The 18671-nt window shown below is 40.5% G+C and overlaps 1 protein-coding gene across 4 annotated transcripts in view; it reads right to left on the bottom strand.

Moving 5' to 3' along the window:
* NHS (NHS actin remodeling regulator) overlaps nt 1-18671 on the bottom strand; it is a gene marked incomplete at both ends in the record, with an annotated part of 393363 nt that overhangs the window by 26556 nt on the left and 348136 nt on the right. For all 4 annotated transcript variants that reach the window (XM_080718566.1, XM_080718567.1, XM_080718568.1 and 1 more), the window contains one exon: nt 13186-13319. In XM_080718566.1, coding sequence (XP_080574692.1) covers nt 13186-13319 — 134 coding nt within the window. The remainder of the gene's footprint in view (nt 1-13185; nt 13320-18671) is intronic.

The raw sequence follows: 18671 nt of genomic DNA, 5'->3' as shown, positions 1-18671 counted from the left end.
ATTGCCTTTTCATTTTAAGTAAACTAAGAAGGCTTTCCCTAGACTGAGATCAAAAAAACAATTCCCCCATATCTTCTATTTTTTTATGGTTTCATTTTTGCGTTTATGTTTAAGTTCCTAATCCACTTAGAGTCTGTTCTTACGTATGGTGTGAGGTATGAATCTAATTAAATGCTTCTCAACCAGGGATGATTGTGCCCCCACAAGGACCATTTAGCAGTGTCTGTAGACATTTTGGCTTGGCACAAAAATCATGAAAGGGACTAATTTCATGATGACTACAAGCATCTAATGGGTAGGGTTCAAGGATATTGCTGAAAATTGTACAGTGTATGGGACAGTCCCCATAGCAAAGAATTAAACCTAGCCCCAGATGCCAATAGTGCGGAGGTTGAGAAACTCTGATCAGAATTTTCTTTTTACATCTTTTGACTCCGAGATTTGTGATGCAGGCTTGATTTTTTAATACTTTTATTGGTGTATTGTAATTATACATCATAGTGAGGCTCAAAGTAATCCAAACCTACATGCACACAGCACTTGGTGTAGTTCCCTCTGCATCCCACCCCGCTCCCCCTATTCTCTCTGTACATGCTCATGGGGTTGGTAGTGAAGACTTCATTTATAGACATAGCATTATTTTAACCATTTCCTTCCTTCCTCAGTTCTCCTTTTCCCTCTCCCCACTTCCCTCCTCCAATCTCTTCCATTATTCTACCGATCTCTCTCCTCATTTATCTGAAGTCTCTTTTGTGTCTTATTTTCTCTCTATGTTCCTTATATGAAAGTAAACATATGACCCTTCACTTTCTGAGAGGGGATATCTCACTAACCATAATCTTATGTTTTCATATGTGCTCCAATCTATTTCCCAATTTTATATTTTATTCTACTGGTACATTTGTCTAATCATGTGCCACTACCACAGTGCTGTAATCATTGAGACTTTACATATATTTGAATGTCTTGTAAAGATAGTCAATACTCATAGGTTTCCTTTTCCAGTGGTTTTTTTTTTGTGTGTGTGTGTGTGAGAGAGAGAGAGAGAGAGAGAGAGAGAGAGAGAGAGAGAGAGAGAGAGGAGAGAGAGAGATAGAGAGAGAGAGAGAGAGAAGAAGAAGAAGAAGAAGAAGAAGAAGGAGGAGGAGGAGGAGGAGGAGGAGGAGGAGGAGGAGGAGGAGGAGGAGGAGGAAGATGCCCCTATCCCTGGAACCAGAGGCATTCTACCATGGAGCTACATGACCAATCCCTTTTATTTTGAAACAGAGTCTTGCTCAGTTCTCGTGTGCTGGCCTCTAACCTGTGATCCTTCTATCTCAGCCTCACAAATACTGTGAGTACTGCCTATTCCTTTGTTTTTTCTATAAAGACTTTAGTATTATGGGGTCTAACTCCATAAAATAAAGGTTATTGTTATTTTTATTTGGTGTTAAATGTAAATTAACTTAGAGAAAACTGATTTGTTTATAGTATTCAGTCATTCTGTCCAATAATCGGGGATATCTTTCCACTTGAGAAAGTCTAATTCTGTGTCTCCTAGAGTTTTTCGCATATACATTTTACGCATTTCTGGTAAATTAATTCCTAAGTATTTAATCGTTGTTACTGCTATGAATGGGGTTTTCTTTCATATTAGATCTTTTAATTGGCTATTATTTGTGTAAATGAAGGATACTGACTTTTTGTTGATATCCTGCTGCTTACTGGATTTGTTTATTGCTTGATTTAATTTTATGATTGATTCTTGAGGAGTCTCTGGTATATTATCATAGCATCTTTAGATATAAGTGTACTTCTTTTCCAATTCTTATGCCTCAAATGGATTTATCGTGTGTAATTATATCGATTAATAACTTGAATATAGCCAGGCTTGGTGGCACACACTTGTAATCCCAGCATTCGGGAGGCTGAGACAGGAAGATCACAGTTTGCGGACAGCCTCAGCTACTTAGTGAGACCCTGTTTCCAAATAAAAATAAAAACTAGAGCTGGGGGTGTAGCTCGGAGGTAGAATGCCCCTGGGTTACATCCCCAGACCCGCAAATAAATAAAAATATCACTTGAATACAAAGGCAAGTAGTAGGAGAGATAGTGAGCTTTTTTTGCCTTCGTTTTGATTTTAGTAGACATGCTTCGAATTGTTCCCTGTTAGGAAAGGTACTGGCTTTCTGAGACACACACACACACACACACACACACACACACACACACATACATACAAACAAACATCGTATATAATCATATATGTGTATACACACAGATTCATGTTAATGAAGTATCATTCAGTCCTTATTTTCTTGAGTTTATGTATAAAAAACAGACACCAAGTTGGGTGTGGTGGCACACGCCTGTAACCCAGCATTCGGGAGGCTGAGACTGGAGGATCACAGTTTGCGGACAGCCTCAGCTACTTAGTGAGGCCCTCCGCAACTTAGTGAGACCCTGTTTCCAAATAAAGAATAAAAAATAGGGCAGGGGGTGTAGCTCGGAGGTCGAATGCTGCTGGGTTCCACACCCAGACCCGCAAAAAAAAAAAAAAAAAAAAGACACCAAATTTAGTTTAAGGGTTTTCTAGCATCCATGGAGATAATCATATGGGTTTTGCCCTCTTTGATCAATTTTCTTCAAGGTACTGGGGAATGAACCCAGACATTCTATCTCTGAACTATACCTCCAGCCCTATTTTGTTTTTTGTTTGAAAAGAGAGCCTCACTAAGATGCAGAGGGCCTCACTATAAGTTGCTGAGACTGGCTGTCAACTTGCAGTCTTCCTGTCTGAGCTTCCCAAGTACTGCAATGACAGGCATTCACCATCATTTCTGGCTCTTAGATCTATTAATATGGTGTGTGGGCCGGGCGTGGTGGGCACGCTTGTAATCCCTGCGCTTGGGAGGCGGAGACAGGAGGATCGCGCAGGTTTGGAGCCAGCTGTGCTGGCTTAAGAGACCCTGTTTCCAAATAAAAATATAAAATAGGTCTGGGAGTGTAGCCCGGAGGTAGAAGGGCTTCCAGGAACCCCAGTACCACCAAAAAAAAAATATATATATATATATAAATATATATATATATATATATATATATATTGCGTGATACTAACAGGTGTCTTCATATTGAATACATTTTCCATTGTTGGAATAAATCCCATTTATTCAATGATATATTAATTTCTTAATATAGTGTTGTATTTTTTGCTAATATGTAAATTATTATTCTTGAACCAGTAATTGTGAGTGATAGTAGTCTGTAATTTTGGGGACTATATCAGTTTATATATCAATGTTATACGTGCTTGATAAAAAGAGACAGGGAAGTTTTACTTCATACTCAATACTCTGAAACAATTTATATGGCATTAGGAATATATGGACTTCCCAGGTTTAAAACATTCCTCTGGGAAGCCATCCGGGCCTGGTGGCATGACTCCTTAAAAATGTCTGTTTCATCCATAATTACTTTGTTGAAACTTAATGACTCTAAAGGAGAAAATTTTGGTGATCTTAATCTAGGAAATTATCAATTTAACTAAGTTTCCATGTTTTGCACAGAAGCTTATAAAGTAGTCTCATCATTTAAAAGTTTTATTTTTGAGCCGGGCATGGTGGCACATGTTTGTAATCCCCGCGCTTGGGAGGCTGAGACAGAAGGATCGCACAGGTTCGAAGCCAGCCTCAGCTACTTAGTGAGGCTCTCAGCAACTTGGTGACACCCTGTTTCCAAATAAAGTATAAAATAGGGCTGGGAATGTAGTGCGGAGGTAGAAAGCCTCTGGGTTTCACCCCCAGTACCACCGAAAAAAAAAGTTTTATTTTTGTCTCAATGTTTATTATTTTGTTGATTTGCACTTTCTCCTCTTTTTCTTGGCCATTTTTTTCAAACAATCAGGATCCTGATAATGAAATCCACTGTTTTTCTATTCTCAACATCATGAATTTCTACTTTTATCTTATTATTTCATGCCTTTTGTTTTCTTTTGCTCTCTAGTTTTTTATATTTATTTTCATCCAAATGTCTGACTGATAACAGTATTTAGAGCTGGATATTTTTTTATTGCTGCTTTATTCTGTTCCACAATGTTGAATTGTGTTTTCAGTGTCATTATTCTTAAGAAATTGTGTAACTTTAGCTTATAGACTTCTTTTCACCTAAAATTGTAAAATAAAAGATTTTTTTAGCAGTACTGGGAATTGAACCCAGGGCTTTGTGCATGCTAGGCAATGACTCTACCACTGAGCTACAGGTGGAAATGACTTTTTGTTTTTTGCTTTTGTTAGTAATTTCTAGTTTTATTATCTTGTGATCAGAAAGCATCATTTGTAATATTTCTATTTTTGGAAGTTATTGACATTCTGAAATATAATTTCTAATCATTTTTTTCTGACCGTTCCCTGGGTGCATTAGAAGAAGGTATATTCTCTATTAACAGGGCATAGTATTCTATTGACAATGTTGTTTCTATCTTCTATCTCTTTATTTATTTTTGTTTACTTGATGTGTCTTATTTTGAGAGCAGTGTGTTAAAGTCTCTTATTTCTAGTGTGTTTCTCTATCTACTTTTATGTTCTGTAGTTTGTGCTGTGTAAAGGTATTTGCTGTGTTGTTTGTTGCATAAATATTCATGAGCGCTATATTTTATTTGTGAATTGTGAATTTTTAGCATTAAAATGACCTTTGTCATATTTAATGCTCTTCTACATTGTCTGATATTAGAATTTTAATACTTCTTTCTTCTTTTTATATGTGTGATACTGGGAATTGGACCCAGGGACGGTCTACCTGAGCTACACTCCCAGCTCTATTATATTTTTATTTTGAAATAGGGTCTTGCTAAGTTACTGAGTCTGGCCTCGAACCTGCAATCCTCCTGTGTCAGCCTTCCAAGTACTGGGATTACATGTGTGTGCCACCATGCCTGGCTCTTATCGCTGCTTTTTTTTTATTGTTTTAATTTGCCTGTTACGCCTTTATCTTTCTCTTTACAGAGTCTTTCTTAATCATTTTGTTTTTGCTATGTCACATGATATAGCATATAGTTTGGGTCTTGCTTTGTAAGCTAAATTAATATTTCTCTGTGTGGCACTGGGGATTGAACTCAGGGAAATGCTACCTCTGATATGCACCCCTAGCCTCATTTTATTTTTATTTGGAAACAGGGTCTCGCTAGGTTGATGAGAGTATCACTACTTGCTGAGGCTATCCTTGAACCTGCAATACTCATGTATCAGCCTCCCCAGTACTGAGATTAAAAGCATGCACCACCACACCCGGCTAATTATTTGTAATTGGCAAGTCAAGCCCATTCATATTTCTTCATATAACTGATATATTTTATAATTGTATTTTATTGTATTTTGATTTCCTGCAAAGATATTTCTTTGTGCTTTAACTATATAAAAACTCTTGCTGGTATTTAGGAAGATTGCATTTTCCCCCAATAGTCATGTTTATATTTATACCATGTTGATAGCCTTAATACCATATTTTATCATTTGTATTTTTATCAACCAGTTTCTCAGTTCAGATTAGTACAATTCTCACCTGTTACCTAGACAATAATTAATAAGCATCTTTTCTTTTCTTTCTTTGGTTTTTTCTTTGGAGGGGGAGTACTGGGGATTGAACCAAGGGGTATTCTACTTCCAAGTTATTCCCTCAGCCCTATTTTATTTTTTATTTTGGAGTAAGGTCTCGTTAGATCGCTGAAGGTCTCACTAAATTGCTGAGACTGGCCTCGAACCTGCATTTTCCTGTCTCAGCCTCCCAAGTACTGGGATGATAGGCATTAGCCCCCATGCTCATCTCTATTTCTCTCTCTCTCTCTCTCTCTCTCTCTCTCTCTCTCTCTCTCTCTCTCTCCCTCCCTCCCTCCCTCCCTCTCTCTCTCTCTCTCTTTCTCTCTCTCTCTCTCTCTCTGCAGTACTGGGGATTGGAACCAGGGACATTCTACCTCCAAGTTCCACCCCATGCCATATTTTTATTCATTATTTTGAAACAGGATCTCACTAAGTTGCAGAGGGCCTAAGTAGCTGAAGCTAACCAAAAACCTGCTATCCTCCTATCTCAGCCTCCCAAGCACTGAGATTACAAGTGTGTGCCACCACACCTGGCTTGCCTCTCTCTTGTCTTATTTCTGGTTGTATAATGTCTTTGTTGTCACCACAGGTAACATGTGTACATTTGCTTCCCATCCCCATCCCTACCATTGTTTTAGTTTTAGATCTACATTTCCATATCTTAAGGTGTGCTAGTACTAACCTTTTTGCTGACACTTTTTCAGGTATAAGGTTGGATGAAGCTTGTCCTCAGGTAGATTCCTCACAGGGAACTCAGGAGTATAAAATCCTCTAAGTTCCTGTATATTGAAACCTGCCTTTCTAGAGCCTTGATAACTGAGGAACAGCTTGGCTGCATAGAAAATCCTTGCCACATGCATCTTTTCATTGACATTTGCAATCATTCTGTGTGGGTCTGCTAATCTGTTTCTTATTCCTTTTTTCGTGCCACTGGTGTGTTTCAGCAGCTTCTCAGTTGGATGGAACCACTCTGTATCAGTTATATCACAGTTTGCATATGTTAGTGTACTGGTGTGCTTGTTGTGGTGGCAGGGCAGAAGTTATCTGTCCTCCAATTTGGGGCTTTTTGGGTAATTTCTCCTTCTCCAGTTGTCAAAGGGCCTATCTACTTTCCTTTTTGCCTTTGTCCTTCCCGGGAAGCTTCACATATGCAAGACTACTCCTGCAGTGTGTACACACTTCTGAGTTCTCCTGCTGTACATTTTATCTATTTGGACATTTTTAAATTATTTCAGTCTTTGTATAGACTTACATTTCCCAGGTAGTTTTATGTATGTATGTATGTATGTAGTATGTATGTATGTATGTATGTATTTTGCAGGTGTGAGGATGGAACCCAGAGGCATTTGACCTCTGAGCTACACCTCCTGCCCTATTTTATATTCTTTATTTTGAAACCGGGTCTCACTGAGCTGCAGAGGGCCTCACTAAGTAGCTGAGGCTGTCCGCGAACCGCGATCCTCCGGTCTCAGCCTCCCGAATGCTGGGATTACAAGCGTGCGCCAGCACGCCTGGCTTTCCCAGGTGGTTTTAGATCAACCTGATGACCCACTGCTAGTTCTCCTCTTCCATGTAGTTTCTCTGAATCTTGTCACAAGAAGAAACCTGGAAAGATACTCTGTGTGTGTGTGTGTGTGTGTGTGTGTGTGTGTGTGTGTGTTTTACTTAACAGTTAATTTGGTGTTCTGGCATCCCCTGTCTTCAAGTAATGCTGATGCTGTGCTTTTCTGTATAGTTTTATTTTTCCTGTTTTGCTCGACAGCGTTTTGGAGGAAACACTGGGAGATGGGAACCTATATATTACAGCCTATAATCCTTGATAGCTGAAGAACAGCTTGGCCACATAAAAATTCTTTCCTCGTGCATTCCTTCACTGGTATTTGCAATCATTAATCATTTGCAACCATTCTATGTAAATCTGCTAATTTGTTTCCTATTCCGTTTTGTGATATTGGTGCATTTCACAGGATCCCTAGTTTAATGGAACCATCTTTTATCAGTATATCACAGTTTAAACATGTTTTTTATTTTATTTATTTATTTATTGGTGGTACTGGGGGTGGAACTCAGGGGCTTTCTACCTCCAGGCTATACTCCCAGACCTATTTTATACTTTATTTGGAAACAGGTTCTCACTAGGTTGCTGAGAGCCTCACTAAGTAGCTGAGGCTGGCTTCGAACCTGTCTCAGCCTCCCAAGCACGGGGATTACAAGTGCACGCCACCACGCCCGGCTCAGTTTAAACATCTTAGTGTAATATATAGTAACATATTACATAAATAATTCCATATATCTCAGTATAATAATATAATAACTGCCATTAAGGAAATTATGGCAATTTAAAAATATATATAATATATATACATATATATAATTCTATATATCTTAGTATAATATAACCATTATCATTAAAGTAATTAATGGTAATTGTTTTCAGCTACATGGAAATCTTAGTGTATATTTACACACACACACACACACACACTCTCTCTCTCTCTCTCTCTCTCTCTCTCTCTAAATGAGTTCAACCACCTCTAACAAGCAGATTTCCAGTCATCAACACTAAATCTAAAGGTTCTTGAGCACACCAAAGCATTTTTTCTCATTAGTGAAGGCTGCTTGGGCCATCTCCAATATTTGATACCAAGAGTGAAGACCCACAGTTAGATCTGCAGAGAGCTGGCTACCTGTTCTGGCTCTGGCAAAGGCTCCTTGTTTTGATGACCACTTGCCATTCCCAACGTGACCATAGTCTAGACAAGGAAGAAAAATGCCCTGGGAATTCTGCCTGGAGGCAAATTAGTTTCCATAACTGGTTTTTGGTGCAGCACATGAACATACCCCACAGGGGCACCTTTTTCTATCCTAATCCTCTGTCTCCACCCACCATGAATAATCAGTGTCCTGCCTCTTAACTAGCTCATTAGAGCCACAAGTTCAATCATGTGGATAGAAGTTGACAATTTCTCCTTCACATTGCCCTCGGGGATAGCATTTTTCCTATAAACATTTTATATTTGGCTCCCAGCCCAGCCCAAACACTATTAGGTCCCTTTCCAGTTTAAAGCGGTGTTGTTTTCTGTGATGAATGAGAGAAAAGTTTGGGCTATTTGGCAAAAATATAGATTTAGAGATGTTCATTTCAATGCATCCCCTGTAGCCTAGGTCCACAGTAGCCTCATGTCCCAAAGGAATGATCTAAAGTGAGTTTTCTAACGGGTAAGTATCTGGCAGGGCTGGTCTCTTCTAATAGGAGACACAAAGAATTTCAGAATCGAATCAGGCAGGATCTAAGGTATACTTTTTTGATACAGGGTATTGAACCTAGAGGCATTCTACCTCCAAGCTACACCCTCACTCCTTTTTATTGTATGTTTTTTGAAACAGGGTCTCACTAAGTTGCTGAGACTGGCCTCAAAGCTTTGATCTTCCTATCTCAGGCTCCCAAGTACCAGGATTATGGGTGCTCCAAGTGAGAAATGCTTTTTTTAGGGAACATTTCCCTGAAATCAGCTCCTTTGCACCTTGGATGAGGGAAGACTTCCAGATGGGGTTTAATTAGGGACACCCATTGGATTTTCAGCTAACAGAGGGTTTTAAATTACATTGCCTCATCCAAGTTCTTGTGAGTTCTCCTTGGAGAATTGTTGTATAAATTAATTGACAAGAAACTCAGCAGCCCTTCTTCCTACTTATAAGAGCCATGGAGTTACTTCTGAGTCATTTCCAGATGTCGCTAGACAGATTACACTGTATCACTTGAAAACTTAAAATATTCCATTGCCCCTTTAGGGAGTTCACTGCAGCACCCAAGGGCATCTCAGCACAACTGGGGAAGCACAAATATATAGCCTTCCAGCCTTGTTTCTTATATAGCATGTATATATACATTCAAAAGATATTTTTGTGATCATTCTGTATATACAATTGTATAAGCAGTTTAAAATCCCTGATGCTGAAATATATATTTTTCCATTTCATCAAATATTCTAACGAGGCATGGTGGTGCACATCTGTAATCCCAGTACTTGAGAAGTTGGGTCAGGGGAACCACAAGTTTGAGCCCAGAATCAGCAATATAGGGAGACCCTCAGTACCTTAGGGACATCTTGTTTAGATAGATAGATAGATAGATAGATAGATAGATAGATAAAAATAAGGCTAGAGTATATCTCTGAGGTAGAAGATACCTGGGTTCAATCCCCAGTACCGCACATGCAAACATTTATTGGTGCTGAGGATCAAACCAGGGGTGTTCTACCTCCAGGCTACACTCCAACCCTATTTTATTTTTTATTTGGAAACAGGGTCTTGCTAAGTTGATGAGACATGCTTTGAATCTACGATCCTTATATCTCAGCTTCCCAAGTACTGGCACTGCAGTTGTGTGCCACCATACCTTGGCTATAACACTTTTTTGATATTTTATTTCATCATATAGATATATCAGGATTCATTCAAATAAGGCCTATTATTTATGGAATATTTAGCATCAAGATCCTATTGTTCGTGTGTGTGTGTGTGTGTGTGTGTGTGTGTGTGTGTGTGTATGTGTGTGTGTTGCTGGAGATTGAACCCAGGGGTATTCTACCTTGGAGTTACACCCCAGACTTATTTTTTATTTTGAAATAGGGTCTCAAAATAGGGTGCTGAGGCTGGCTGCAAACCTGTGATCCTCTTCTCTCTCAGCCTCCTAAGTACAGAGTTTATGGGTGCGTGCCAACACGCCTGGCTGTTCATATATTTTAACACATTCAATCCTTAGCGTTAATCCTATGAGGTTCTATCTACTCTTCTCCCTGAGACACTGGAACATGCTTTGTGTTCCAAAGTGGCAGAGCTGGTATTCAAATTCAGGCAGTTTGATTTCACAGATTATGCCAGTAATGACCAAAGTATAGTATGCAGTATACAGAATATTTTGGAAGAAAACTTGAATTGAACCTGGGGGCATTTTATCTCCAAGTTAACACCCCAGCCCTATTTTTTTTTATTTTGCCAAGATGCTAAAGGCTTCACTAAGTTACTCAGGCTGGCCTCAAACCTGGGATCCTCCTATCACAGCCTCCCAAGTACGGGAATTACAGGTATGCACCAACATATCTGGCTAATCAGAATCTTAATATGAATGTTTATTTTTTCAAAGAAAAAAATGCCTCAACTAAGTCTCAGAAAGAAGGAGAGTCACCATCTAGGAAAAATGTCTACCCAGCAATTTTCTGTCTAAGAATATACCTGTCCAGAAATTTGATGACTAATTTCCTGTCCTATTTTTTTTTGGCATGGTACTAGAGATGAACCTAGGGCCTTGCACATGCTAGGCAAGTATTCTACCACTGAGCTACATCCTTATCCCTGCAATCTTGATTCTTTTAGCAATATACAGCCTTGCAAACAAAATACATGAGACCACACTCTGTCCATGTCTGAAGGATGTGGTGTGTGTGTGTGTGTGTGTGTGTGTGTGTGTGTGTGTGTGTTACTGGGGATTGACTTCTACCTTTGAGCTACACCCTCAGTCCTATTTTATTTCTTATTTAGAAACTCACTAAGTTGAGAAACTCAGGAAGTTGCTGAGGGCCTCACTAAGTAGCTGAGACTGACCTCCGACCTGTGATCCTCCTGTCTCAGCTTCCCAAGTACTGGGATTACACGTGTGCACCACCACTCCAGGCTGAGGGATATACTTTGAATGGAAAAATCTTCTAATGAACGTGTTGACCCAACTCAAACAAATCTCCCCAAATTATTTGGAAATGGTAAGTATTATCATTTGAGATGGGCAAACTTCCTAAAGTTTCTGTAAGTGTAATCTAGGGCCCTCTCTTACTGATATTTGTTGGGTAAATGAAGCGCTCTCATTGCTACTCATTATTTTGAGGCTTTTCCTATAGTCTTCCTTTGGTATTTAGACATTATTAAAATTATGCAGATTATGAGAAAGGGTTATATTTTTATGTCATTTCTGTAAATGCTCAAATTTTTTTCTCTAAAACCCCCCCTTAAGAAAACCAACTTAATGAGCCACAAAACATGTTATAATGAATGGGAAAATATTTTTAGCATTTTTATGCAGAAAATGCCTCATTAAAAGCAAATGCTTCGGCAAGCAGATTTGCGCTTAATAAGAATTTCTGTCAAGTGGGGGCCTTTATGACAAATCACTAGCATGTGTAACTGCTCTAGCTGAAGAACCAGAAGACCAAAAGGCTCTTACCTCTTTCTCATCCTTGAGCTGCATCGCAGCCATGTAATGAGTGCACCATGGTACTCCGTGTGCACTTCACGAGCAAAGTAGGACGTAGAACCTACTGTCCAGCCACGACTAAGGACAGCGTCTACATATCGTCCACTCTCACTCCAGGTCTTAGCTGGATGTGTCGCATCATGCAGACTCATTTAAGTGAAGTGTGTTTCCACCTGGACGACTGGAATCTTGAAACCTAAATACTTTGCACTACTCTGAATACTGGACAAGCCATAAAGGGTGCAAGGTTCTGAATCATACATATAAATTAAATTTCAAATAAAAGCCCCTATTTGTACCCACACTGCTGTAACTTCTTTAGACTTTAGGTCTCCAACCATATAAGGGAGCAGGAGTTACAGACAGCCAGGCAGGCAGACTGGGTGGATCTGGTCACAGAAAACAGTTTCTCATTTCCCTTACGCCCTAGTCAGAAGCACAAAGTGCTCACTGACCCCACTGAGGTCCAAAAAGGCATACCTGGGGTGACATGTTTGCAGCTGCTCCTGATAGGGTTTGCAGATATTCTCAGCCAGGATCAGCTTCGTCATCTGTGGCCCATGCTTGGGGCCTGGGGTAAAGCTGCAGCTGTATCCACCCAGACAAGGCCAAAATCACCAGCGGTGACAATGTCACCGAGCTAAGTTACCCCGGAGAGCTAGCCTCCTTTGTAGGATGGGAAAGCACGACAAGCGAACACAACTGCTGCCCGAGTGGTGATTTCCTATATCACATATGTTATTCCCTGGTTTGGCCCACTAAGTCAGCCACACTGTCACTTGGCTAGTAGTAAATAATAGTGGAAACTGTGTTGAACATTTATGGAAGTCTTCTTGGTACTGGGGATTGAATTCTACCTCCAAGCTATATCCCCAGTCCTTTTGATTTTTTGAGAGGGTTTTGTTAAGTTGCTGAGGCTGGCCTTGAGACTGATCCTCCCATCTCAGCCTCCCAAATATTGAAACTAAACGCATGCAGCACCATACCCAGCTCAAACTAGATACTACGAATACCTCTATATTATAGGAGAGGGAACTGAGTGCAGGGAAGGTAAGTCATTTGCCCTAAATTATTTAGCTTGTAAGCAGAAGCAAATTTGTTTTCTGGCTTTAGGTTCCTTAACGTTATTCCTTCATTGCATTGTGCAAGCAGTCAATTAAAAAATCTACCTGCATACCTTTTCCATTCCAAAAAAGAGACATTTCTTTTGGAAAGGAAACAAGAGGGGAGTCACATGCTCCCGAGCACCCATGGTTTGCTCTCTCAGCGACTGTAGCTTCCCTCACTGGGAGGGGGAAATGGACTCCCAAGACAAACTGATGTTTCAGGGCCAGTGAGCACAGGGCTATTGGTGACCACCAATCTTACCGTGAGGAAGTGGCGGTCCTTCGCCTCGCGCCTCCTCTGGCTGTGAGCTGGAGGGTAGGCGGGCAGTGGCGGAGCAGCTATGGAAAGAGGGACAGCAGATCTTTGCTCTCGGCGGTCACTTCGGCTCCGGTGTTCTGATAGAGCAGAAAAAAGTGATACAACTGAAACACGCTTGGTATTTTCAATTTCTCTTTCCCCCTTGGGAGTATTTGCAAAAGACTATAGAAATAGTGAGCTTTTGTCATCTACCTTATCTGTATACTCTATCCAATTTTCAGAATGGTTCCTAGCTGAAATTTCACTTGCTACTCATAGGAAGTTGGATATATCAACACAAGTCGGTCCATTTCCTAATCTTTGTATAAGATGACTCTCTCTCTCTCTTTTTTTTTTTTGGTAGTGCTGGGGATTGAACCCAGGGGCATTCTACCTCTAAGCTACACCCTCAGCTCTATTTTATTTTTTATTTTGAAACAGAGCCTTGTTAAGTTGCTGAGGTTCAGCACAAGCCTGTAGTTTTACTGTGTCAGCCTCCCAAGTACTGGGATCACAGGTGTGCACCACCACACTTGGCTAAGATGATTCACTTCTGAGTTCAGTGCACCTTATCTCAAAACAACATAAATAAAAAATAAAATCGGGGAGCCAGGCATTGTGATGCACACTTGTAATCCCAGTACTTGGGAGGCTGAGGCAGGAGGATCACAGGTTTTTGGCCAGCCTCAACTACGTAGTGAGGCCCTCTGGAACTTAGTGAAACTCTGTTTCAAAATAAGGAATAAAAATAGGGCTGGGGGTGTAGCTCAGATGTAGAATGCCCCTGGGTTCCATTCCCAGTACAGAAATAAAATAAAATAAAATAAAATAAAATAAAATAAAATAAGGAACAATGGTGGGAGATCTGCTTCCATTAGTGCTGGAGTGGAAATTTGACAACTCAGAGCTCACACTGGTTCTGCGGGAATAACTGATGTAGATTCAGGAATTTTTGTGAGCCAGTTTTTCAGCGGTTGGTACCTGGAAATACATCATAGTGGATGATTCACATCATAGAAATTTACAAGTGCTACACATTGGAGCTTTCACCTCATTATAATTTTTTTCTAGGAAACTGGTGACCAGAACACAATTGCAGCTATCTAAGCTCACATCATCCACAAAACTCGGAGTTGTCTGTAGTCCTGGGCTCCCAGAGAGAGCAAGGCAATCCCAGTGACAATATTTGTCCTGCTTAGGAATAAAGCTGTCACTGGCAAAAGCTAAGAATGAGATGTGTGGGGGTGAAGTGGTTCTGACTTCATTATAAGAATCACCAAGACAAGGCCCAGTATTTCATCTCTAGCATCAAAGAAAAAGAAATCTCAGAGTCACCGAGGACACAACTTAGCTTTCCTTTGTCTCTGTGAATCACAAAGCACACCCTGCCCAACATACTGGCTACAAAAAAGGCTATTATCCCAGTACTTGGGAGGCTGAGACAGGAGGATCACAGGTTCAAAGCCAGCCTCAGCTACTTAGTGAGGCTCTTAACAACCTACGGAGACTGTTTCCAAATAAAAAATAAAATTGGGATGGAGGTATAGCTTGGCGGTAGAAAGCCTCTGGATTCAATCCCCAGTATCTTTTCTCCCCAAATTGGCTGTCTCTCTGCAAAATTCCAGCCCATGTGGGAATGCATTCCACATTCTTTCTTTCTTTCTTTCTTTCTTTCTTTCTTTATTTATTTATTTATTTATTTAATGTTTTATTTTTTATTGGTGCACTGTAGTCATACACTTTTTTTGCAGCACTGGGGATGGAACCCAGGGGCATTCTACCTTCAAGATGCACCCCCAGCCTTATTTTTATTCTTTCTTTGGAAACAGGGTCTCACTGAGTTGCAGAGGGCCTAAGTACCTGAGGCTGTCCTCGAACCGCAATCCTTCTGTCTTCGCCTCCCAAATGCTGGGATTACAAGTGTGTACCACCACGCCCAGCTGTAGTCATACATCTTTTTTTTTGGTGGTACTGGGGTTCCTGGAAACCCTTCTACCTCCGGGATACACTCCCAGACCTATTTTTATATTTTTATTTGGAAACAGGTTGTCTTAAGCCAGAAAGGCTGGCTTTGAACCTGCACAATCCTCCTGTCTCTGCCTCCCTAGCACAGGGATTACAAGTATGTGCCACCAAGCCCGGCATCTGTAGTCATACATCTTAATGGGGTCCAAGGTGGTAGAGGCATACACGCATACAACATTCATTTAGCCCTCTCCTAATTCCCACCCCATTCCTTTCTGTATTTATAACTGGTTTCTTTGGTGGTATCCTCCCTGCTAGGTAGATGCTTCTCTGAGTCCCACTATTTTTAGCTGCCTCCCTGTTGTTGGCCTCATTCATGTGGTCCTCAAACTAGGCACTAAGTAAGCCCTCTTGAGCTTTCTGATGACTACTCTGGTCTAATCTGGCTGTCCTCACTGCCTGAACTGCAGACTTAGTACCTATCTCAGGAAAATGTGATCATTTTCCTCATCTTCCTTTGCTTGGGATTCTTTCCCAAAACATTGGCTCCGATTCACAGCCAGAGAAAAGTGCTCAGCACCATGTAGGTGGTCTCTGCTAACCTACCTCCAGAGTCCATGTTTATCAGGAAGACATTTTGAGATGAATGTCTCCCTTGTTAAAGCTCCCACCTCCAGTGCCACCCTCATTTTTCTCTGCAAGCAGCGCAGGCTTTTCTAAATGGGCAGCACCAGGCAAACCTATTACATTCTTAAATTTATCAAGGGGAGTAGAATAGAGGTGTTACTGATTAAGAAGAGGTGGAAGGAGGGGCCGAGTTAAAAGGGAGACATCAACTCAATTCCCCATTCAATTGCTCTTCTCCCACACTGCCTTAAATATATCTTTTGCTTTGCCCTAGGCTGGGAGTAGGCAGGCTGGATTAATGGCTCCTTAATAATATTTTTTGCTAGTGCAATGCGGTAGGGCGAACATTGGTCCACTAGAGCCTGAAACTGCAGTATCCGTGCAGTAGCATCTTGGTCCTTGTTCCCATAGATTGGTGAAACTTAAGACCTTAGCCAGAAACTTGAAAGGAAAGAAAACAAAATATAATTATCTCTTTATAGCCACTTATTAATCTTTCTCCCTGTTTTATAAACATAAAAGATGGCATCACTTAAAGCCATTACTGGCTCTGAGCATTAAAGAATTGCCGAGAAAAAGAGGGAAAAAGTAATTGGATTCTAAATAACTTGCAATCCATTTCAATGTCACTGCCTCTGGGGAGCCTTCTCCCATACATCTGTACTAAACTTACCTGGGTACTTGTCTGTCTCCCTTAGTAGTACAGGAATTCCTCGTGGGCCGAGTCAGTACTTGAGTGTTCTTTTTTTTTTAATCCTTGGCTCCCGCCCAATGTCTGGCCTTTGATACAGTTTCTTGAGGGTTTTGCTATTAAGCAGATCTTGAAGGCAGCCAATCTCTTGGTTTTAATCTCAGTTTCCCAGCTCCCTCATTATAGCCTTGTCTCCAAAAAGAGTCCCAAGCTGCAGCCACCGCAGTCTCCCTAGTCTGGGCTTCATCATGCACTTCCTCCTGGTGGAAGCCAGGCTGGGCTTTTCCAGCTGTCCAAATAGAGAACCTCCAGGAAAGCCCACAACAGACAGCATTTGCAGAGCAGAGCCAGGCCATGTCTGAGAGGGCAGTACTATCTATGACCACCAGATGGCAGAAGTGGATTATGCTGATGAATACTATTGCTCAGCTACTGTGTTTCTTGGACAAGGTTAAAAAAAATGTCCCTTTCTCATTTTAATTCTACACTGCATGTTTTTAATTCTATGATGCCTATAATTCCTGTTTATGACTCTCTGCAGTGCTATTAAAACTACTACACCCAAGATTTGCTATTGAGCCGACCACAAAACAAGGCAGTCTGTGGAGGGCAAGATGCAGCGCCACAGTCTTGCATCGGAACCCCAGGAGGCCCCATATCCCTCTCTCACCTCCTCCCAGAAGGAAGTTCAGAGAAAATTGATATTGGCACTTGCTGTTCTTCAGTACTGCCATTAAGTCCAAACCTGACAAAGCAGCAAAATGTGATAGCTTAAGAGTGGCTCAGTGTTATCTGGTTGAATCCATAAAAATCTAATCAGGGCGGACTGATTAATAATAATAAAGGGATAAAAAGAATTATGTCTAAAGGGCTAATGTTACTCAAGCTCCCTAATGACAGGATCCGAGAAAGTATTTAGTGAGAATGATTGGATTCCTCTGCAGTCATCTTATGCCCTCAATGCTCAACCGGTTTTCTGCAGGATTTGATTCAGTTTCACACATATATTGGGTTCACGCTATGTGCTTTGAATATAATTAATTAATAAGATATCATCCTTGCCATTGAGTTGCTCAGGGGTTGATGGTGGAAGGCAGGTCCATGGTGGTTAGTTATGACCAAAGGTTGTACGAGGCACAATGGATGGGAGACTATAAAGGATAGTACACAAAGGATGCCTAATCCAGGATGAAAAAAAAAAGGCAAGAACAGAAATAGAGATTTCCAGAAGGTGACTTAGACTCAAAATGTGTTGCAGCCGGCTACCATGATACATGCTTGTAATCCCAGTACTTGGGTGGCTGAGATAGGAGATTGCAAGTTCAAGGTTATCCTGAGCAACTTAACAAGACCATGTTTCAAAATAAATTTAAAAAGGGCTAGGGGTGTAGCTTGAAGTAAGAATGCCCCTGGGGTCAATCCTCAGTATAAAAAAAAGTTGGAGAATATTTTAGCCAACTATAAATTAAAGTGAATAGGAAGTATACAACAGAGGACACTGAGCCTCTGTGTCCATTTAAGTGTCCTAGAATCTGTCACTAACAGGGATTTTTAGAAACAATTGCTTTAGGTATGTTGGTAGGTTAGTTATTTCATTAAAAAAAAGATGAGGCTAGGGGAAATGGCAGAAATCATACAAATGTGGAAGAAGAGAAGATGAAAATTATATCTGTCATAATTTTATTTTTCTGCTTTGATAATGACATTTAAATATTTTATTTGCAGCTAGGTATAGTGGAACATGCCTAAAATCCCAATACTTGGGAGGCTGAGACAGGAGGATTGCAGGTTCAAGGCCAGCCTCAGCAACTCAGCATGATCCTGTTTGAAAATAAAAACTATAAAGTGCCAGGGATGTAGCTCAGAGGTAGAATGAACCTGGGTTCAATCCCCAGTATCATAAAGAAAAAATAATTTTATTTGCATTATAATACTTTTACCAAATTGCATTCCTTAAGATTGTAGGGAATTTGGTATAATAAGGACAATAAATGTATAGACAATATCTCTCTCCATGGCAAGAATTCTAATCATTCTTAAAGGATGACACTCAATTTCAATTCCTTTATCCTAATTAAAATCATTTAGGGGAACTGGAAAGTAGCAATGTGAGAAAAGATTGTATTTCTACCTTGATTGCTATGTGCCTATCTCTGGTGCTCTCAGG

The sequence above is a fragment of the Muscardinus avellanarius genome, assembly GCF_963383645.1.
Source record: "Muscardinus avellanarius genome assembly, chromosome: X".
Taxonomy (NCBI): domain Eukaryota; kingdom Metazoa; phylum Chordata; class Mammalia; order Rodentia; family Gliridae; genus Muscardinus; species Muscardinus avellanarius.
This window is presented reverse-complemented; position numbering and strand designations above follow the sequence as displayed.